General features: G+C 52.3%; 1 protein-coding gene across 2 annotated transcripts; it reads left to right on the forward strand.

Annotated features, from left to right (window-relative positions):
- LOC108395740 (mucin-12) lies at positions 1–23,008 on the forward strand. Of its 2 annotated transcripts, XM_036998721.2 has the most exons (8): positions 15,713–15,781; positions 18,299–18,450; positions 18,825–18,899; positions 19,003–19,165; positions 19,852–20,013; positions 20,635–20,711; positions 22,438–22,526; positions 22,689–23,008. In XM_036998721.2, exons 2-8 carry the CDS (start codon positions 18,405–18,407, stop codon positions 22,728–22,730), a joined length of 654 nt encoding a protein of 217 aa, XP_036854616.1. In that variant the 5' UTR covers positions 15,713–15,781; positions 18,299–18,404; the 3' UTR covers positions 22,731–23,008. The 2 variants fall into 2 exon arrangements, with proteins under 2 accessions (XP_036854615.2, XP_036854616.1); XM_036998720.2 differs by lacking the exons at positions 18,825–18,899; positions 19,003–19,165; positions 19,852–20,013; ... (1 more) ...; positions 22,438–22,526; positions 22,689–23,008 and adding exons at positions 1–625; positions 9,360–14,315; positions 14,707–14,808; positions 15,279–15,406 and having other exon boundaries at positions 18,299–18,367.
- Positions 23,009–23,397: the final 389 nt, after the last annotated feature.

Here is a 23,397-nt window from a genome sequence, read left to right on the forward strand (position 1 = left end):
TGGTGGTTGGAGCCCCGGGGGAAGGTCCTGGACGTTTGGAATGGACCAGCTTGAGGTGGATGCAAGGGAAGACTGGGAGAAAGGGGGGCTTCTCAGGGGTGGGGGTGTGGGCCCTTCACTCAGCCTGGCTGCTCCTTTTGGGGTTCTGCTGCCCCACCCTCCATAGTCCCCCCTCCCTGGCACTTCTTGACCCATGCCTCCTGGCGCATGTCACATACTCTCACACCTCTGGCCTCCTGTCCCTCCCTCTTGCCCTGCCCAACCTGTGACTCTGGCTTCCACTGGAGGGACCCTGACTCTGGGCAGTCAGCTCTCCAGGAGGTAGAGGGGAGGAGGGTTGACAGACTGCCCTTTGGCCAACTCCCTGTGGTCACCACGCACCACCCACCCAGCATCATCACCGCACCCCTTCCCTGGGCCAGATGTCATTCTTCCCCAAGGCAAAGGTCTCCCCGGGGTCCTTTTAATAGTTGATTCCTCCCTGGGAGCTCTCATTTCTTAGTCCCTCCTGGCGAGGGAAGGCCCTGTGGCCAGGGCCCCACTCTTCAGGAGATGCTGGTGATCTGGATCCTGCCACTGGCTGTCTGGTTCTGGGCAACTGCCACAACAGTAATATCGTCAGAGGGTGAGTGAGAACTGGCCTTGCACTCCCCAGTGACCAGGGGCATGTGCTGGCCTCTCTTCTTCCCTGCTCTTTCCCTTTGCAGGGAGGGGGCTGCCAAAGGGCTGGACAGCAGGGCTGTGACCTCATCCTGCTAAAGGGGTCACCCTGGAGACCTGCAGGTGCCCATGGCCTGTGGTTGTGCTGTTGATGGAGCTCCTGGCCCAGGGGCTGAATGGGGGCTGGCAAGCATCCCCTCTGCTCTCCAGGCTTCCTGGGGGAGATGCAGGCCTTTTCTTGACCTAGACACGGGTCTCTGCTTGCCCTCATCCTTCAGGCTGCATCTGCCCAGAGGGCCAGGTCTTCCCAAACTCCACGGAGGCACTGTACAGGAGGAGGGGAGTCTGTGTGCAGCCAGCAGCTTCCCCCTTGCTTGGGGGAGAGCTCAGGGGTGCCTGGGAAAGCCCCCCAGTTGGAAATGGCTGAAGGACTGAGGGGGAGACACAGGCTTTGGGATCCTTGCTGGGCCTTGTCATGGCCATACATCTGGGAAGTGATTTCCTGTGCGTTCCCTCATGTAGAATAGACTTTCTGCTCTGACAGGGAAGAGCCCCAGGGAAGGGGTGGGCAGGGCAGATGCTGGGCAAGGAACACTTGGGGAGCAAGCACAAGGCCCCAGGGGGCAGAGGTAGCTCTTGAGTTGAGAGGCCTGGGTGTTTGGGGGAGAGGTGTGAGTGGGCAGGGCAAGCAGGGTAGGGGGGCTCTGGCACTCTGCAGGTGGCTGTGACCTAACACAGGCAGCAAGTTCTGAGAACCCCTCAGATCCACCTCAGCACACATGTCATGATAGGGACACTGCAGTGCAGGCTGGGAATTGCTGAGGATCAGGGCTAGGGGTGAACTGTGGATTTTGGGACACTGTGAACATACATTAATTCTGGATATATTAGCTTTAAACTGACATATGGAAAGCAGGAAGCTATGTGTGGGAGTCAACCTCAGGAGGGGCCCTTGAGGTCCCTGCTCCCCAGGCCGACCCCAGGCCTGTCTCTGGCTGGGTTATCTGAGGAGAGGGATGGTGGTGGTGGTGGTGAAAATGGTGAAGAACCCAACAGTTAGCAGTGTATTGCCTCTGAGTGCCCTGCCATGCATTAGAGATGGTCACCGATACAGGCAAGACCCCTGTTCCTAAGGCATGTAAAATTGTATGGAAAAGATAGCGTTGACACAGGTGAATCCATTAGCATGCAAAAGAGACAGCATCTATCTCTGGTAAGTGGAGCGAGCCATCAGGAGTGGGGAGGTCAGGCAAGTAGGACCATTTGGGGGGACTCCGATGATACCCAGAGACCACCCCCCTATCCCCACTCAGCAGAAGGCTGTGCTGTTTACAAAGCCGTTTCACAGCACATAAGCTCGTATGACTCTCACAAGGAAGGTTGTGTAAGGAAGGGAAAGCAGATAGGAAACTGGGGCTCAGAGAGGGTGAGTGACTTCCCTGGGGCAATAGAGCAAACAATTAACATGACCTCACCCATTTGATACTAGGTGCCCTGTTACTGCACTGGAGGACCTCAGCCCTCTGCAAACCCCCACACCCCCTGCATATATTCTGGGTCTTCAGGGAGGGGTGCAGATGTCAGGTTAGAGACCACCAGTGGCATCTGTAGTTTTCTTTGTTTCTAATCTGGCTTCTTTTCTGGAGGCCACAGTTCATCATGAGGACTGATGAGGTTTTGGCCAAGCAAACAGTAGGGAGAAGGAATACCACCAGCGTGAGAAGGTAGGAAAAACACTAGCGTGGCGTGCAGGGTCCCAGGTGTCAGAAAGCGCTGGAAGGGGAGGGCGCGTGGGCCTGGTGTGCATGGGCATGGAGTTCGGTGGGGAAAACACAGTGATGGAGAGTGTCTGTGGGCAACAGGCGCATTAAAGCCAAGTGGAAGGTCTTCGACACCAGAGGACCTCTTTGGGCTGAGCCTGGGTAGATGGGGAGCCCAGTGCTCCTGGAAATGGAGAGGAAGGGTAACTTGATGGTGGGCTGGGGTCATGGAAATAGACCGTCTTCCAGCCTGTATGACTGGGAGGGCGGGAGTCTTTCAGTGGTGGCTGACAGTGGCCTTTAGGCAGGCCTATTGGGTTTGGAGTGACCATGGAGTTTCCCGGTGGAGATGTCCTGAGGCCTAAGGCTTGAGGAGACGACAGGAATAGGACACAGTCTAGAATTCTCCGTGGGCCACAAAGACCTGCCAGGGCTGGGGATCAGCACTAGTATGGGAGCCTGTACCCTGTTTTGTGCATGTGAAGTTCCAAGTGCTCATAGGAAGGCTGGAGGAGGGGAGCTCCTGAGGATGGACGTGGGGACAGGGCTGAAGTGTCGGTCCTGGAGGGGTGGGGCAGGAGCCTCGAGGGTCAGAGCTCTGCGACCCAGAAGGGTGAAAATGCTCAAGTACAGAATCAGGAAGAGTGGGTGAAGGTGAGAAGAGAATTGTTCACAGTAGACAAAGGGGCAACCTTTGAAACTTGAGTGATGTAAATTTAGAACATTTAGAAGGAAGTGCTGTTTTATACAGAAAGTAATAAACTTACTCATTCAGCAAACACAGGAGGCCTGGCTCTGCCTGGGCAGGTGCTGTGTGCTCTGGAAGAGGCAGGATGATTAAGCCAGTTTATAGTCGAGTTTATTAGACTGGGCAAAAAGAACCACAACCCATGTCTGGTGCTGGGGCTCCAGAGAAGGGCCCAGTGTGGAAGAGTGCAGAGGGGGGCCGCAGAGGTAGCTTCTGCCCAAGCCGATCAGGGAGGCTGCAGGGAGAGATGTGGCATTGGAGTTTGGCAGCTGTTAAGAAGTAGTTCTGGAAGGAAGTGTTAACAGATACTCAAAAGCCTTAGACAAATTCAGAACTGACATGCCACAACAGCTATGGAGAGCATTAGAATACCAATAGAAAGATTCCCTGGGGACAGCAAGTTGGGAAAGCACACTGCCCTGTAGTCTGGGTATTATATTAATAATCAAGGTGGCCATGTCCATTGAGGGTCTGCTCTATGTTCTAGAATGATATCTATGATGTATGTCATTTAACTTTCCCAACAACCCTGGGAGGAAAATGCTATTACTGATTTCGGTTTTATGGGTGAGGAAACTGAGGCACAGAGAGGTTAAATGCCTTGTTCAGGGTTTCCCATCCATCAGGTGGAGGAGCCAGGATGTGAACTCAAGCTGTCTGGCTCCAGGGCCCCCATTCTTTACCACTTGCTGTAACTGGGGGTGCCCATGTGTTTAGTTTCCTAGGATGGCTGCAAAAAGTTACCACAGACATGGTGGCTTCAAACACCAGAAATATCATCTGTGACATCTGGGGAGGCCAGAGGTTGGGAATGAAGTATCATCAGGGCCCTGTCCCTCCAAAGGCTTGAGGGGAGGATCCTACCTTGCCTCTTCTGGCCTCTGGTGGCCCCTGGTGTTCCTTGGAGGTGAGAGCTGCGGTCTCTGTTCAGCCACCAAATGGTCTTCTTTCCTTTGTGTCTAAATCTCCCTCTCCTTTCTCTTATGAAGACCCTGGTATTTGGATTTAGGCCCACCCTAAATCCAGGATGATCTGAACTTGAGATTCTTAACTACATATACAGAGAACCTATTTCCAAATAAAGCCATAGTCCCCCAGGGTTAGGACTTGGATGTATCTTTGGGGAGACACAGTCCAGTCACTATACCATGCTTGTGCAGCAACCAGACCAACTGCTCTGTCTTCAGGGAGGCAGTGGGCAGGGGCGGGGGCACAGTGCTGGCGCTAGGAAGCCGGGAAGCACATTCACTTGCCTCGGGTGTGTGCAGCGGGAAGGGGAAAGAGCCAAGGAGGCCCTGGCCTGATCTCGTCCCTAAGGCAGCTGTGCCATGGGGGACTAGCTTGCAGTGGAGACAGCCTGTGGGTGGCAGGGCTGAAGGCGCACTCAGGACTGGGAGACCGATGCACATCCCAGTGGCCCCCACACTGCTTCTCTTGTAGAATATTCTAGAGTAAGCAGGGTGGTCAGGGCAGCCATCATTCGCCCCCATGATCCAGGGGGAAATGAAAGGTCAGAGAGATTAACTGCCGAAGGTCCTGGAGGCATACCCTGACCGTCACTCCGCACCCCACGCTTCAGGGCTGTTCCTGCCAAGCCATCTGACTGAGGTCACCGCAAGCAGAAATGTGCTTTGGAGGGGGCAGGGGGCAAGGGAAGGGGACAGTTTCATAACGTGATGACAGTCTTCAGACTTGTCCTGAGGTTCTTTCTAGGACTTGTCTCCAAGAAGGCTGCTTTACTCAAATGATTATCTTTTTACGAAAAATCTAAATACATGTATTGTGACAATGCAATAAAAACTGTAAACAGGTCAAGAAAGTAGAAAATTTTGCCTGTTGAGTAGGAGAGCTGGTGTCTCTGGTGGCGAGTGTGGCTATAACGCAGGCAGACAAGTCATTTTTGTTAAGCTTTTTGACACAAGGGTGTGGGGAATCCCAGCTCGGGAATCATTAACTCTAAGTGGTTTCCTCTGGGTTCTGCAAGGTATTGGACACGCCTAACTTGTTATTTTTAATATCATATCCATTTATTGTGTTTTGAACATTGTAACATGAGTGCATATTAGTTGTAGAACATTTAGAAAATATAAACAAAAGGAAGAAAGTCTTGCTGAACCTTACCTCTCGGGTAAACGTTGTTAAAGTTTTGGTCTATTTCTGAATATGTATTTAGATTTATTCTATGGGCCATTTATATTTTAATGGCTAATCAGTATTCCATTCTGTGGAATACCTAGTCATCAACCAGTTTGTGGAATACCTAGTCATCAACCAGTTTTTATTATAATATACAATGATGTAATAAACATTATTGTACAAATATTTTAAAAACTGCATCAGATTATTTTAGGAGCAGTATCTAGAAATGGAATCATTAAAATCAAATGACTCTACTTACGGTCCCTGATGCACACTGGCAAATTATCCTTTAGAAATATGATGCCAAGTTAACACACATTGACATCCTGTAAGAATGCCCCAACCAATACCAACTATTACTATCATCTAACCTCATGGAGGGCATGCAATTTGATAGGGAAAAATAAATAGGATCTTGCTTTGTTTAGATCTCTTTGCTTACTAGTAAAATTTATTTACTTTTTCCTTCTTGTAGGCTTGTGGGCCATTTGAGTTTCTTTCCTTGGAGAATGTCTGTGTTTTCCCTTTGCTCAGCTCCCTAGTGGAATATCCTTGACCCTCGGGAATGTCTTTGGGAAGGACAACCTCATCTTCTGCCACATCCTTTGGGGACACCACTTTCACCAGAGTCCTGGGCTGGGAGAGGTCTGAAGCTCTGTTCAGGGCACCTGGGAGGGAGTGAAAGCCGTGGGCACAGAGCGGGTTGTCTTTTGGGAGGGTGAGAGATGTGGCCAAGCTTTTATGCTGGGGGTCCCACTTAGACAGTGAGCAGGGAACAGCAGCAGGAGCTGGGAGAAGGGTGAGGAGGACATGCTGTTATCTTGGAACCTGAAGGAAGTGAGAGATTCCAGGAGGAAGGCAGCCTGCTGAGATGGACAGGAACAGGGCACTTGGAGCTCATGGAGTGCCCTGAGAGGTGACTATAGCAGAGAAGTGAATGTTTAAGGGCAGATCGAATGGCAACAGAGTGGAGTAAATGCCGTGAGCCCAGGAATAAAGAGAAAAGAGGGCAGATGTCCAGGGTCCATTCAACAGATGTCCTGGCCTTCTCTGGGGCTTACCGTGTCCCTGCTCTGCTCTCATCAGCCTTCCCACCTGGGCCTTGCTGCCCCTTCACTGCAGGGTTCTGCTTCTAAGGCCCAGTTGGGACCACAGCCTTTTGCCCTTCTCTGCCCTTCTCTGCTGCTTGGTCAAGTCCAGACAGAGCTGGCTTCACACTGGCTTTACCCGCCTTCCCTCTGCCCCCACTCCCCACTCAGTGTCTTACTCTGCCCCAAACATGCACTCCTGTGTTTCTACATGTGCTGTTCCCTCGGCTTGAAACCTTCCCTTCCTCTCCTCTATTCTCCAAATCCTTCCCTTGAGCTAAGAGGAAAAGCCACTCTTGGCTTGTCCTTGAATCCTATCTCACCAGGTGGGTGAACCAGCAATGCATGTAATCCTCAGAACCTTGGTTTATGTGTAGAACAGAAATATTCATGTCTGCCTCACAAGATAACATTAAATAACCAAGAAAAAGCGTCAATAGACTTCAGTATTGATTCACTTATGCACTTCAGAAGTGCTCACGGAGTGCCTGCTCTGGGTCATGCTGAGCAGGGCGGGAATGCTCTCCACTTTCACCCAGCTTCTCTACGTTCCGCGAGGGGCACAGGCGTTGCCACGCAATTCCAAACACAAGCAGTGAGTTACAGTTGTGATGGGGCTAGTCGGGGAACCTGATAGGCAGCCAGTAAATGCCACCTCTCCCCACCCCTGTTCATTCTTTGTGATTCAGTTAGGGATGTGATCATAAACTGCCTTTACATGCTCTCTCATTGTTTGACCTGTAACAACAGTCTGCTTTTATAACTTACAAAATCCAGTAAAATTTATAATGCCTAAATCCATAAAACTTTTTTTTAAAGAAAAAAAGAAAATGACAGATCAGTTATTACTTTCTTTCTGAAGGCTTCCTTGACAAGAAAGGCAGAGGGGCTGTCGGCTCTCAATTCCCCTTCACTGGGCTGGGACTCTGTCGGCATTGCACTGGGTGGGGGGCCATGAGCCCCCATGCTGGGTGGGGGCTGGCGTGGTCCTGACAGTCACAAGTAACTGCTTGCTGACTGAAAGTCTAGACAGTAGGGCTGCAGAGCTGAGAAGTAGTTTTCCTGTGGGCACAGGGAGGCAGGGAGGCTGGGGGCTGTGGTTGCCTCTCAGTGAGATAGAGGGGGCTTCTGAGGGCAAGTGGAGGAGGTGCCCTCAGAGGCCAGGAGGGCAGAATGGCCCTTCACTTCAGAGAAGGACAAGACAGAGGAGAAGGCGCTCTGAGGTCCCACTGCCAGGCCTGGGTTTAGTTTACCCCGAGCTCTGCCACCCTCTGCTTTGGGTTGACCGGGGTCCCTGAGTGCTCCCTCTGTCTCACTGATCCTCCTGATACCCACGACTCAGGGGTACCCCTACCTCCAGCCTTGACAGCTTCCCCAGATCAGCTCCTCTGCTTCTTCCATGTGGAATCAGATAAAACCTAACTCATAGGCAAGAGGGTTGGGCAATACAAACACATCTCCTGACTTAAAAACAACCCAGAGATCTTTTCAATCTTCTCATTAATTTAGAATTCCAAGAACCTTTGGCATTATTGCGCCTTTGACACGTACCGCATTAACCAACGATTTGATAGCACTCTTCCCCTAATGTTGTGATGGTGGTCTGCAAAGCCAAAGACCCACAGTCGATGTGGGAGACATGTCTTGACTAACTGTCCACTCCCTGCTTACCTTGGCCTCCAGTCCTGGTCTAGCACCTGGCCTCTCTCTGTGAGTGTCTGTCAGGACCTGTGAAAATAGGGGTGTCTGGGACAGTGGAGGATGCCCCTGCTCTGATGGCCTTCTTGGTTCCCTCTGCCAGTGGCCAAGGTCCATCCTTCTAAGAGGTGAGAAAGGCACAGCTTCAGGGCCTTGAGGAGGGGCAGGGGACTGGCAGGAGGGACAAGAGGCCACTTGCCCCACCTTCTCAAGGAAGTCTCCGTACACCAGTCTGCAGAATTCCTAATGCCTCCTAGGTTTATGGCACTGTTGTCATGGAGATTCCTTCCATATTTGATCTTACTCATCTCAAAGTCAGGATAAAGAGGAGCCTGGGATCATAGTCTCACCCTACGTAGGAAAATAAGAGTCTTACGCATGCAGTCACATGTTGTAAGTGGCACAAAGACAGAATAAGCCCTCCAGTCCCAGGGTGCAAGCCAGCACTCTCACTATTAGACAACTCTAGTCTACTGGGTGAGCTGTGGAACCCAGGGTGGAGAAGGCACTCCCCTGGGCAGGTTGTGAGGGGCCACAGGACAGCCACGTAGAGCTGGCAGTTTTCCAAGCAGATAGCCCTTGTGTAGGTGTCCCTAGAGAGAAAGGACAGGTAGTGAATGGTGCATGGTAAGGGGCCTTGGCTCTCCTATTCCTCCTGGGTCTGTGGTAGCTGCTAGAGGGGAGTCTCAGATGTGAAGGATGGGGAGGACTTTCAGACTAAGTATCAGCCAAATGATGGCAGATGAGCGTGCGGTCTGCAAACCACAGAGTGTGAGGAGCGAAAGGAGTGCGCATGGGACATTTATGCGAACACACCTGTCCATTTGCATGTATGCCAGAGGCCCAAGTAAATGAACACGCCACCGTGTGCCTGGGGAGGAATGTGCAGGCCTATTGGGCAGAAGTGTAGACATGTATTTCTGACAGATTCACAGACCACAGCCTTATCACTGATTTTCCTCAACCCAGTGTCATCTCCAAACACCTCAACCAATGATGTGTCCATATCGAGTCACAGCGAGTCCTTTACCATTTCTGGTAAAGGAGCAGCAGGTGCAGCCATTACTGTGGAAGCCACTTCCTCAGCCACTTTGGGATTGTCAAATTCTGTAGCCTCATCTTACACTACAAGTTATTCTAATGCCTCAAGCCCCAGTGGGTTTTCGACCATAATGATGAGCATTAGCCATAGTGCTACAACTTCTGTTGAATTGCCTTCTGCCTTCATAGCCAGTCTTAAATTATCCAAACCAATTGTTTCCTCAGGAGCCACTTCTACTACGGATAATGGAAGTGCTGCATCCCCTTCAGGTCCTGGCCAGCTGTCTACCACCCCTACTGCTTCAGCACAGACAGCCACAGGCCTAACTCTAACTGAGGGGTCCACTGTCTATACAGGCACCCCTGGTTCATCTAAACCTACTGTTACCTCCAACAGCACCGACGCCAAGGAAGATGCATTTTCTGCCTCCCCCTCAAGGCCTGGTAAATCCTTTAGCACTGGAGGTGGTCATGGACAGACAACCACATCTTCTCCTCCAGGATTCACTTTCTACACCACCACCTCAGAGGTGTCCACACCACCGTTTTCTGCCCACCCTTCGTACAGCACAGACAAGGCAAGTCCTGCTTCCCCATCAAGCCCCAGTGAGCTGTATACCCCCACTGTGGCCTCTGAACACACCACCACAACTTTCACAGAGGGGCCAACCATCTACACCACTGTGTCTACTTCATCCCAATACACAGTTTCTTCCTACAGCTCTCATCCCACAGGCATGGAGAATTCTACAGCCTCATCAAGCCCTGGAGAGGCTTCTACCAGCTCAGTTGGCTTAGGATTGACAACCAGTAGCGTCAACCCAAGATCCACAGGCCACAGCACCATTTCTGATTATTCTCAATACACAGACTCATCTGCAACCACAATAGGGAATAAAAGTCGTACATTTGTATCAAGCCTTGGTGACTCCTTTACCACCTCCAGTGGTGATGGACCACTGCCCATGTCCACTCCTGAGGAACCTCTTGTCTCCACAACCATCTCAGAGTCCTCAAAACACACAGTATCTTCTCAGAATCTAAGTTCTTCTACTCCCTCAAGTCTGGATGTATTTTCCACCACTTCTCTGACCACCGGACACAATGCAACAACTTTTACTGAATTTCCGTCTGTCTTCCCAAGCATCTCTGAAATGTCCAAGTCAACTGCTCCCTCTGGAAGCTCTTATACTAGAGAGGCTGGAAGTGCTGCTTCCCCTTCAAGCTCGAGGCATCTGTCTACTACTCCGACTGTCTCAGCACAGACAACTGAAACCTTCACAGAGGAATCCACAGTGTACACAGGCACCCTTGGTTTGTCGAAACACACAGTTAATTCCGACAGTACCACTACCAAGGAGGATGGATTTTCTCCTTCTACATTAAATCCTATTGATTCCTTTACCACTAAAGGTGATAATGGACAAATGACCACGTCCTTTCTTCAAGGATCCACTTTCTACAAAACTACTGCAGCGTTTTCCACTGAGTTTTCCTATAGGACAGACAAATCAAGTCCTGCTTCCCCATCAAGCCCCAGTGAAGTCTTGGCCACCCATGCTGTCTCTAAACAAACCAGCCTAACTCCCACTGAGGGGCCAACTGTCTATAGCACCTTTACTGCTTTTTCCAAATCAACGGTTATCTCTGAAGCTTTTCATACCACAGACACTGAGAGCTCTACAGACCCCTTGAGCCCTGGAGAAGTATCTATTAGCCCGGTGGTCCCAGGATTGATGACCACTATAGTCACCCAGAAATCCACAGGCCACAGCCCCATCTCAGAATGGTCTCAACACACAGACTCGTCTGCAACCACCTTTACCAAGGAGGAAGGGAGTCCTGGGTCCACATCAAGTCCTGGTGAATCATTTATTACCTCCTCTGGTTATGGACAATCAGGTATGCCCTTTACCGTGGAATCCATGGTCTCCACAATCCTCTCTGATTCACCAAATCCTACAGTTTCACCTGACAAATTCCATACTACTGACATGGCAAGTCACCCATTCCCTTCTGGCCCAGGTGAGTCATCTATCAGCACACGGGACTCTGGACAAACAGCCACGGCACTCACTGAGGAGGTAACTCTCTACACACACATTTCAGATTTATCCACACCAACTGTTTACCACGTAACCTCTCATTCTACCAATACTGGGAGTGCCGCATCCTCTTCAGGTCCTGGCCAGCTGTCTACTACCCTGACTGCTTCAGAACAGTCAACCATAGGCCTGTTTGAGGGATCCACTGTCTATACATCTAAACCTACAGTTACCTTGGACAGTGTTGTTACCAAGGAAGATGGATTTTCTGCTTCCACATCAAGGCCTGGTGAGTCCTTTGCCACCGAAACTGATCATGGACACGTGACTACATCTTTTTCTACAGTATCCACTTTCTACACTACTTCATCAGAGGTGTCCACACCAGCATTTACTGTCCACCCTTCATACAGCACAGACAAGGCAAGCCCTGCTTCCCCATCAAGCCCCAGGGAGCTGTCTACCCACAATGTGGCCTCTGAACACACCACCACCGCTCTCGTTGAGGAGTCAACCATGTCTCTTTCACCCGAATCCACAGCATCATCTGAGGCTTCCCAGCTCACAGGCACTTGGAGTCCTATGGCCCCATCAGGTCCTGGTGACTCGCCTACTGCTTCCAGCGGTGGTGGTCACATCACCAGGTCCTTCATTGTGGAACCCACGGTCTCCACAGCCCTCCCCAACTCACCAAACCCTACAGTTTCACCTGACATCTTCCATACTGATTACACAGCAAGCCCTTCATCCCCTTCTGGTCCTGGTGAGTCATCTGCCAGCACTCAGGCCTCTGGAAAAACAGCCATGACATTTGCCAAAGAGACAAGTCTCTACACACACATTTTAGGTTTGTCCACAACATCGGTTTCTTTGGAAACCTCTTCTCCCAGGGATGATGGAAGTGCCGCATCCCCTTCAGGTCCTGGCCAGCTGTCTACCACCCCTACAGCCACAGGCACCGCTGTCTATACAGGTACACCTGATTTATCCAAATCTACAGTTACTGTGGAGATGATGGTCACCAAAGAGAATGGATTTTCTGCTTCCACATTAAATCCCACTGAATCCTTTACCACCTCTGGTGGTGAAGAACACTCAACCACAACCTTTCCTAGAGGATCCACTTTCTACACAATAAGCTCTGACTTATCCACATCAATATTTCCTACCCACGCTTCCTACAACACAGACAGTGCAAGGCCTGCACCTCCACCAAGCCCTACCGAGCTCTCAACCTCCTCTGTGGTCCCTGAACAAACCACTGCTCTCACAAAGGAGACAGCCATCTTCGTCACCTTTTCTGATTCATCTCAATCAACAGTTTCTCCCTACAGCTCCCACCCCATAGGCACTGGGAGTTCTGCAGCTTCATCTAGCTCTGGAGAGGCAGCTACTAATTCAGCTGTCTCAGGACCAACCGCCGCTACAGTTGCCCTGAAACCCACGGGGCACAGCACTATCTCTGATTCTTCTCAACCCACAGATTCATCCACAATAACCTTCACCAAAGAGGGTGGAAATCCTGTATCCGCTTCAAGCCCTGGCGAGTCCTTTACCACTTCTGCTGTTGATGGACCAACAGCTCTTCATCCAGCAACCACATTCTATACAGTCATCTCACAGGTGTCCACGCCCACACTTTCTACCCACCCTGCCTACAGCACTGCTTCCCCAGCAAGCCTCAGTGGCCTCTCTACCCCCACTGTTCTCTCTGAACAAACTACTATGATTCCCACAGAGAGGTTAACTGTCTATACCAGTATTTCTGATTTGTCCAAATCTACAGTTTCCTCTGAAACTTCCTTTACCAGATCTGAAGGGAGTTCCGTGTCCTCTTCTAGCTCTGGTCAGCTGTCTACAACCACGGGTGTCTCACAACATTCATCCTCCACCCTCAGTGAGGGGTCTGCTGTCTATACAGTTACCCATGAGTTCAAAACTACAGTGACCTCAGACACCACCCTTCCCAAAGAGGATGCAAGTTTTGCTTCAACTTCAAGTTCAGGTGAATCCTTTTCCACTATAGGTGGATATCAAAAAACACCCACATTGTCCATTCCTGTGGAATCCACTGTCTCCGCAGTCCTCTCAGATTCACCACTTCTGACAGTTCCACATGACACCGTCTATACCACTGAGGATGCAAGTCTTTCTTCCCCATCTGGTGCTGGTGAATTAATTTCCACCACTTTGGTCTCTGGGCAAACACTCACATCCCTTCCTCAAGCTTCCAACGCTCACACAGACGTTTCTGATTCATCTCATCCCATGAGTTCAGCTGTTCCCTCCTCCACCATCAATAGAAATCCTGTTTCCATATCAAGCCCTGGTGAATTATCTTCCATCACCTTGATCTCTGGACAAACAACTACAGTTTTCACAGAGAAGCCAACTCTCTACACCACTGTGTCCGTTGTCTCTGGTCCTGTGGTTTCTGGTGGTGCCACCTCCACCCCTCCTAGAGGCGGCCCTGCATCTCTGCCAAGCTCTGGCCCCTCACCTTCCACTACAGTCACCACCTTCGCTAAGGCCAGTGTCTTTACCACCACCACCTATTCCTCCAGCACAGGTGCTTCACCTGATGCCCCTAACACAGCAGAAGATCTTAATCCATCATCCTCATCAAGTCCCATCCATTCCTCTTCCTCCCCAGCCACCTCTGGAAACATACCCACCACCTTGGGTGAGGATTCCACTCTCTTCATCACCAGCAGTGGTTCTACCAAACCAACAGTTTCTACCTCCATCCCTTCAGCCACAGACAACCCTAGTCCTGCATCCCCATCAATTCTCACGCCCTCCTCTACAACGACAGTCATCTCTAGACCGAAAGTCACCACCCTCAGTGGAGGATCTACAGTCTTCCCGAGTGGTGTAGGGTCACCAAGCCCAACAATGTCCCCTGACAGCTGCCAGACCACAGTCCCTAGTGCCTCCTCGTCAGCCTCAGCTATCCCTGACTTCTCCTCCAGGCCAGCCCCGGACTATTCTTCAGCCATTAGAACCTCCGGGTTCTCTCCTCCTCAGTCCTCCACTTCGCTTGGCCCTAGGTTCAGTACCGCTTCAGCTCCCCATCCCCTGTCCACTGGCACCCGCACAACTGTGGTGACAAGCCACTCTCCGGCCATGACAACAGGTAAGTCTATCTGGGCCTGTCCTGGCCACCTTCCGTCATCAGCTGAGACCTCTCTGTGGTCAGGTTCCACCTTTCCAGTGCCTTCTGTTGCCAGTGCATGCTGTCCATGTGGATGAAATTTGTTCTCTTTTGATGGCAGGGTTCTTGTTTCCTTTGCCTGTCCTTTTTCATCTCTTCTCTCCTTTCCCCCCCTTGTCCCTCCTCCTCTCCCCACCTTCTTCTGGGGATTGAGGTGGCGATAGAGGGGTCTTGGGTCTTGGTTGCCGCATGATCACCTGGGCCCCTCCCCCTCTGCCAGTGCAATGTCTGAATGATGGGACCTGGAACAGGAGCTGGCGTTCTTGTCACGTGGGCTCTTGTGGTAACTGCTGTGGATTTTACCCCTCCACAGGTCAGTGCCAGCTTGGGACCACCTGGAATGGAAAAGAGTGTGTCTGTGAGCAAGGCTTCTTTGGCGACCAGTGCAAGTCCCTTGTGGACTCCTTCTTCCTAGGTAATGAACTTCTCTGCTGATTCTCTGCAGATCATCCCCACACCCCTTAACCACTTAAACGGGAGGCAGCACTGGAAGCATCATCGGCTACCACTGCCTCATTGTGCAGGTAGGGGAGAAAGGGTGACTTTCACCTAGGCAGTGAGCAGGTAAAGCATAGACCTGCCTCCCCCTTCAGGGCCCCTCCCACTGGCTCACCTGTCCCCGCTCATCAGGAAGTTTCTATCCCAACCCTTTCTGAAGCCTTCCCCTTAGCTCTCTCTGGGTCGTAATCCTGGCCACTAGCTCCTCATGGTATTTAGAGACAAGGGGCAGATGTTTCAGGAACTCCTACTTGCCTCTTGAATTTCCATCCACTCTGCTACCCACTTACTCTGCCTCCATGAGACCAACAGGCAGAGAATTAACTGATCTGGGAAGACATTGCTGGGGGGTTGCTGTCTCATGCCTACTGTGGCCTGTTCCCACAGAAATCCCGGAAAAAATCAATGCCACTGTAGGTGTGACAGTGAAAGTGACTAACAGGAATTTCACGGAAGACCTGAATAACGCATCCTCCCAGGCATACTGGAATTTCATTCAACTATTCAACAGTCAGGTAGGAGTGGGGAAGCCGAGATGCTCCAGTGTGGGTCTCCAGTGGGAGAGGGGGTGCTCAGCTCATCCAGACTTACTCGTCAGAGTTGCCCAGCTTATGGATCTTTTTGGTCTTCCCAAGTCCTGAGAGCTTCCTTCCTTGAGCCCTGCACCACCACATCCTGGCAGAGGGAGTGTCCCCGTGCCTTCCCTTCTTTCTTCTCTGTGGGCTAGTACGTGGACTCCCTGAGGGAAGGGGACTCTGGGGCTGCCCCCGAGACAGGAAATGAGGCTGCTGTATGAGCTTTAGCTGCCCCGTTTCTTTCAGATGGATAAAGCTTACATGGGCAAAGACTTTCCCCAGTACAGAGGCGTGATCGTCAAGAGACTGCTGTGAGTATGTTGGGGTGGGGGGGCAGACTTACCGACTGTGGGAAGCCCCCACTCTCTTCCCTGCTCTCCTCCCTCCTCCCATCATGAATAAGTATCAGTACCTGGCTGGGCCAGGGGTTTCCTAGCCTGCAGGCAATACCTGAGGGCTCTGAGACCATTTGTTCATTCATTCATTCATCATTCATCATTCATCCATTTAACAAATTTGCATTGAAAGCCTCTCCTGTGCTAGGTGCTGGGAACACAGTGGTCCCGGTCTTCATGGAGCTAAAGTGGCAGAACACAGATAGCAAAACAGCTGTGCCTTCTGGTTAGAGATACGGTAAGGGGTGCACAGGTTGCAGTGGGAGAGGTCCCAGATGCAAGCTTGGTAAGGTGGAGGCAAATGCCCCCGGAAGAAGGGACAGCTAAGCTGAGGCTTGAAGGCTGATGTGGAACGAGTCAGGTTGAGGGAACGGACAGGGATGCAGCAGACAGAATCAATGATACAGAGCCCAGAAGTAAGAAGGAGTGGGGCAGATCCCAGGAATGTAAAGTACAGCGTGTTGCTTGAGGGCAAAGGGGTCATGGTGGCAAAGGTTGGAAAAATGACTTGTACCCAGTTTAGGCTTTAAGCAGCAGTTTAGGCTTAAACCAGCAGTTTCAGCCCACATGAGATGACATCAGATTTACACTGCAGACCAGCTCTGTCTGGCTGCAGGGCTGAGAAAGGGTGGGCAGGGGATGGAGCTGATAATGGCCTGGACCAGAGAAGTGACAATGAAGAAGAAAAGTAGTCTGGTGTGAAAGGCCTTTCTTCAGGAGGCAGGACCAGCAGACCATGGGACTTGATGGGTGCTGGAGAGGAGGTGTGACACCAGATCTCTGGGCTGCTGGGAGTGTGGGTGCCCTGTGCTGAGAGGAGGAATGTAAGGAGGGGTAGGATGAAGGGAGATGATGGGCCATGTCAAGTCTTCAAGTCTTGGGGCCCAGCCACACGGAGTGCTTGAGTGATGGAGCAACAGAAGCTTGAACACATGATAGGAAGTGTCTGCAGTGGAGACTGGTGTTGACATCCCTGGGTGGATGTCGCTGAAAGCCCTGGGAGTAGACCAGATGGCCGGGATGGTCACAGCACAGGCACAAAGGTGTTGCAAGCAAGAGGCATGGGAAGTACCAGTATGAGAGGGCTGGGCAGGGGAGTCAGAGCCCCCAAAGGAGAGGGCAGAGAAGCAGACAGCAGTGTGAGAGCTTCTTGTCCCAGCAGCCAGGGGAAGAGAAGGTGTCTGGAAGGAAGGTGACTTGCTGTCCAGGGCCTGTGGGGCTTCATGGCTCTATGCCCTCCATCCCCACCCTCACGCCCGCCCAGCATCAGTGCCATTGTCCCATCTCCACTGTGGCTCAGGGCTCTGTTGGCTGAAGCCCTCCTGTCCTGCCCTCACGTCTCTGTCACAGTGGCTGTGGGCGGTGGCTGACCTTGTCTCAAGATCTCTCCCTTCAGCAGCACCAACTGACCATATAATGAGCAGTTTCTCAGTTGGAATCCTCTATTTCTCAAGTGACCTCATGTTTCTCCACTTCTAAAAGCTCACTTGGTTTTCAAATATAATCCAAGAGCCTCTATTTTTAGTATTTTATTTAAAATATTTTTTATTATGGTAAAATAGCCATAACATAAAATTTGCCATTAACCATTTCATGCACACAGGTCAGGGGTATTAAGCTAACCACCGCCACCATCCAGCTCCAGACCTTTCTCACCTTTACAAACAGAAATTCTGCCCCCTTTAAACACTAGCCCCCCATGCCCCTCTACTTTCTGCTTTCTGTCTCTATGAATCTGATTACTCATATAAATACTTGTACAGTATTTGTCCTTTTGTGACTGGCTTATTTCACTTAGCATAACGTCCTTAATGTTCATTCATGTATTAGCATGTCTCAGAATTTCCTTCCTTTTTATAGCTGAATAATAATCACTTCTATGGATAGACTGCATTTTGTTTACCCATTCATCCACTGATGGACACTTTGACTGCATCCACATTTTTAGTTACTGTGCATAGTGCTGCTCTGAACATGGGTGTACCAATATGTCTTCAAATTCCTGCTTCCAATTCAAAAAGAATTTTTTGGGTGTGTACCCTGAAGTGGAATTGCTGGATCAAATGATATTTCTATTTTCAATTCTTTGAGGAGCCGCCATACTGTTTTCCACAGTGGTTGCACCATTATTTTACATTCCCTCCAATAGATCACACGGGTTCAGTTTCTCTACATCTTTGTCCAAGAGCCTCCCTTCTTAGGAGTGAGTTTTGCTCAGTGGCATTTATTGTTCAGTTGCTATTTTGGGATCTCAGATCGTTTTACTCTGTGGCTTCCCTCTAGGTTTTCAATTACTGGAGGGAAGAGCCCCTTGTTTCTGTTGCGCCTCTGGGTTATGTCTAATTGTCTCTCATCACACCTCTTGCTCCTTGGGCCCCATTTGCTGGGAGGGCTGGTGACACGGGGTGACTGATGAGCCATCGGCTCCTGCTTCCAGCAACGGCAGCATCGTGGTGGATCATGATGTCGTCCTGGAGGCAAACTACACTTCAGAATTTGAGAAACTGTTTAAAAACCTCACTGAGATCGTAAGGGCCAAGATTATGAATGAGACGAAAAGTGTCCTGAATGATTCTGAGAAGTGCAAAGGTAGGCCCACCTAAAACCCCTTGACGTTGGTGGGGAAAGATGGGAGGGGTCCCTTAGGGAGGTCTCAGCTCCCAAACCTTGAACCCCTCCTCTCTTCTGAACTCCAGGAGCCTCCCTATAGGAATCCAGGACCCTGGCATGGGTACCTTGCCCAGAAACCTCTTCCAGTCCTGGGCTGATGCTGTCACCAGCCCTAATGTCCCCATCCCTAGGGGCAGCTGGGCCTATGAGCTGGTGCAAATGGGGACATTAGGGCTGGTGACAGCATCAGCCCAGGACTGGAAGAGGTTTCTGGGCAAGGTACTCAGGCCAGGCTGGCCCTCAGGGGACCCAAGGCAGTATTTCTGTTTTTTCTTTACCACCACCCTTGGCAGCCCCCTCAAATCTGTGCTACAGTGAGGAGGCCACTACAGTGAGCACGACTGTGAAGCTGGGCTTTGACCTGCAGGGTAAGTAGCTCCACGGGGGGTGGGGGACAGAGTGTGGGAGGTAAACGTGAGGGCAGGGGTGCTTTAACCAGGCTCATGCTTGCCACTCACTCGTCACCCTCAGAGCAATGCACTCAGAAGGCTGCAAAGGAGTTTGCCCAGTTCTACTATGTGGATGAGCTGAAAGGGAAGCTAGCCTGTGTGACCAATTGCACTGAAGGAGCGAAGTTGCAACTGAACTGTCATGAGGGCAAGTGCCAGATGCAACGAAGTGGCCCCCGCTGCCTGTGAGTGCCTGGCCCCTCCAAGCCCAGCACCCATCCTGTCTGCTGGTGGAGCTGTACTGTCCCCTACAGTCACCCGAGGGGGCAGGGCAGGGGTGGGCAGAGCTTGCAAAGCACCTCCTTCCCCCTCCCCTACAGGCATCTTTTTTCTACTGGGATCTCTCATCACCCCCACTCCTACCAGAGCAGATTATGGATGTGGGCATCCTTGCACCGAGCAAGTCCCTTCCTGAGAAAGTTCCCGTTACTAATTTCCAAATATGTATCTATAGATCTCTGTTTCTATCATTCATTTTCCTTATGTCCTCCTTGCCGTAATGCTATCATCACCTGTGGCAGTAGCTGGCATACTCAGTTAGGGAGACCATAAATTAAAGTACAAAATACTTTATAGTATTTTGTATAATGATAACAGGCCTGTCAAGGTGCGAGCTACTGGAGATTTGATGGGTGAACATCAAATGTCTGGGATGAAGCATCTGACATTCTCACATTCTGAATTCCTACTCTGCAGTCCCAGGCTCCCCACCTCCTCACTGTCCCTTAGCCTTAGGGAGTCAGGGAGGGTGACATGCACCTGCCCTTGGAGGGGGAGCCAGTTTCCTGTGCCTTGAAATTGATTTTTTCCTTTTGGGAGACTGGGTGTGAGGGCTGCTGGCAGGTCGGCCTGAGCCTGCGTGTGTCCCCAGATGCCCAACCTCGGACACACACTGGTACTGGGGAGAGACCTGTGAGCTGCAAACCAGTAAGAGCCTGGTGTATGGGAGCGTGGGGGCTGCTGTGGGGCTGCTGGTCCTCGTGGTGGTTGTCCTGACCGTCTTCCTCGGCCGATCCCAGAGGAAACTGCGAAGGTAAGCTTCTGCGGCTGGGCCCTGAAAAGGGACCACAGGCAACATATCCCAAGGCTCTGCTCCTTCCAGCTCAGCATTTGGCAGCCAGCCCTGGATGGGGACCCAGCCTCTTCCAGCTCTAGGGATGGCAGAGGGCAGCCTGATGATATGATAGGACTCATCTGCATGGCAAAGAAATGGAACCAAAATCTTACGTACTGCAAATGGACAATGTGATGAAATGACGTGGTGTTTGTTGTCACTTTAGTTGCCAGAAGCCATACTGTGCCCCCAGAACACAAAATGAGCTGCCAGGTGTCACCTTCCCCAGCTATGGAATGGGGAAGAGCTATGAGTGGGGTGAGCAGCCCCTGGTCAGCAGTCCAGAGGAGGTGCTCTGACTGGTTCGATGCCGCATCTCACAGGGAAGGGAGGAGGCAGGCCCACTGATGGGAGAGATGGGGGCAGACTATGGGTTGCTGCTTCATTTTCTGCTCATGCTTCTGGGAGCAGGGCCCTCCTTGCCTCAGGGCTTGGATGTGACAGCCCCTTCCGGAACTGAAGCCCAGGGCAGGGTCGGGGCCCTTTAAGCCCCTTCCTCTGCCTCCCTGTCACCAGAACTCACGGCATTTCTGTTGGCAGGAAAGAGTACAATCTGTCTCGAGAGTGGCAAGAAGAAGACATCCCTGGAAGTTTCCAGAACACAGACATCTGGGAAGGTACCTCTCATCAGAGGCAAGGGTCAGGGCAAAGCTGGTGGGTGAACAGCGGCAGAGAGGGTACCGCGGTGGGCTCCGTGTGGTTGTGGGTGATGCACACTGCCAGCCGGTGGCACATCTGCTGCAGCAGCCAGGCTTGGCCAGCTCCTCTGTGGCCTCCTGACCCTGACCCCAGGGCAGCCCCTGCTGACACTCACCGTTTCTCAGCCCCTCCTTATCAAGTTCCCTGTGCCCCTGTGCGAGGCCACTACTCACCATTTCCCTCCACTACACCTTTGCACCAGCTGTGCCACTGTCTGGAAGGTTCCCCTTGCCCAGGTCTCTGCGTGCTCCAGTCCCACTCTGTTTCTAAGATATGGTTAAAACGCTACCCCTCCTTGTAGCCTGCTGTGTGGCCAACCCTTACTGGCTCCCAGAGCTTCTCTTGGCTGCACGCAGGTGCCATGGAAACTGTCATGTCACGTCTGCTCTACTCTCTGGCCACACGCATTCACTGAGGGCTTCTCCTTCATCTCATCCACCAACACTCCCAACTCTGAGCAAACTCTGCCTTCCCAGTTCTTCCTGACAAAGACCAAGAAGGGGAGGCTGAGAGCCAGGTCCTGCCCTGGGACCACCCCGGGGGCACCAGCTGCTCACACAGTTAGTGGGCTGACAGGGCCATGCGGGGCTTGACAGGGCACAGAAGTATGCCTGACCAGCCTGGGGTGGGGCAAGTCATAAGGGACTGCAGAGGGGGCGTCGCCTGGGGGCCCTGGGCCAGGCCATTTACTGCCACAGCTGGTGAGTGAGCGGTGTGCTTCCTGCTTCCAGGAACTTGGAACCTGGCAAAGAGAGAGTAAAGGCTTTCCGGGCAGGGGCACTGCTTAAGCAAAGGGGTGGAGAGGGGAAGAGCAACGTCCAGGGGATACCGCAGGCGGGTCAGTGGGTCGTGAGGCTGGCCCAGCCGGGTCTGGAGGGCTCTGTGGGCCATGGTAGAGACCCACTAGGGGGGCTTTATGGGAGAGGTTTTGAGAAGTACGTTTGGAGCTGCTCATTTTCAGGTAGATTTGAGGGGACAGCACCAGATGGGGAGAGCAAGGAGGTGGTTCTGCAGTATCGCAGGGAAGGACAGCAAGGCTGAGCGGGGGCAGCAAGGATAGGGGGCAGGTGACACAGTTTGCTATAGTGAGCTGGGTAGGGCTGTGGCTGGGGAAGGGAGAAGGCCTGGATGGGGCTACAGCCTGAGATGGGACGCGTGGGACAGCTGGTGGGGCATGCTGAGTGTGGGGTGCTGCGCATGCGCCATCTCTGATGGGGATATTCCTGGCACAGCTGGTTCCTGCCTGCTGTGGCTACTGTTGCCATCACAGGAAGTGTGCCTGGCTGAGCAGGCCCTTCCCTCACACCCCAGCTCCACCCCAGCTATCATCCCAGCACCTGCCTGCAGCCCCTGGCCATGACTATTGACCCTGAGGCACAGGGCTGCTGTTCTGGTTCCCTCTGTGACTGTGTCACGCTGGGCCAGCGCCCCAGACGTGTGTCAGAGCCGACCAGACCCGCCTCAGAGATGGGCCGCAGCGAGGGGTTGGAGGGGCAGGCAGTGAATGATGCTTTAGGCAGGTATAGGACTGACTCTCCAAACCTGCTCCTTTTACTGGAAAAAGCTCCCCATGTTCCCACTGCCCCCCGGGTGTTCCTCCAGCCTCCCGCAGGCTCATGCTCACCTTGACATCTCTCCCTACAGGTGATGATCTGAAGGAGGACAAATTCAGCCTGAAAACCCTCTACAGCCGCTTCCGGCCCTCCCTGAAGAAAGTTGACCCCAGCACAGAGGTGACTCAGGGGCCCATCCCAGGCTGGGAGCTGCTTCTTCCCGACCCTGGCCCCCAGCACCCTGGTGCTGTCTGGGGAGGGTGGGGCCCATTCAGCTCAGAGGCAGAGCGTGGCCAATGCTCAGCGGCCCCTTGGCCTCACCTCCTCTCTCCCACCCCCCAGCTCCACATCCAGAGGCCCCGAGTGGTGACGACGGCTCAGTGAGGGGACAGAGATTCCCACCCCTCCCCCAGATGTGGGCAAGACGGCAGCAGAGGGCCCACTGCAGGCACCCCCGTCCGTCAGTCAAGAGCAAACAGACGTTCGGGGCCCAGAGTGGCCCTGCTTAGAGCTGCCTGGGCTTGGCCCTGGCCCCTGCTTGAGCCCCGTGTTGCTTCCTTGCCCTCATCCAGAAGCATCAAGGATGCCAGACTCCTCGGCAGCCTTGTTTGCCCCACATTCTAGAATTTCCCTACCAATAAAAAAGCGAGGCTTCAAATGCACAGTGCAGTGTGAATGACTTCCTTCCTGGGGGTGGGGGTGAGGGTGCCTGGCTGCAGGCTTGGGTCTCTGGAGGTCCCTCTCAGGGAGAGCACTCCTCCCAGGGCTGGGCATCAAATCTGGACATGGGATACCCTTGGCCCCTCCCCATGCCCACCCGTGGAGTGGGGCCCCTTGCCTGCCCCAGGCCCAGGCAGGGCCAGGCCCAACTCTGCCTGAGGTCTCTGTGGCAGATGAGCCTTGGATCAGGACCCAGGAGTAGACCTTGGGCCCAGGGAATGAGGTATGGGAGCCCCCAGAAGACAAATGAGTGAACTCTCAGGGGGTTCACTGTCAGGGGGTCCCCTTGTCAGGGGCTGGAGTCAAGCGCAAGGTGCCCTTTCCCTCCTGG

This window comes from Manis javanica, chromosome 10 (genome assembly GCF_040802235.1).
Source record: "Manis javanica isolate MJ-LG chromosome 10, MJ_LKY, whole genome shotgun sequence".
NCBI classification, from domain to species: domain Eukaryota; kingdom Metazoa; phylum Chordata; class Mammalia; order Pholidota; family Manidae; genus Manis; species Manis javanica.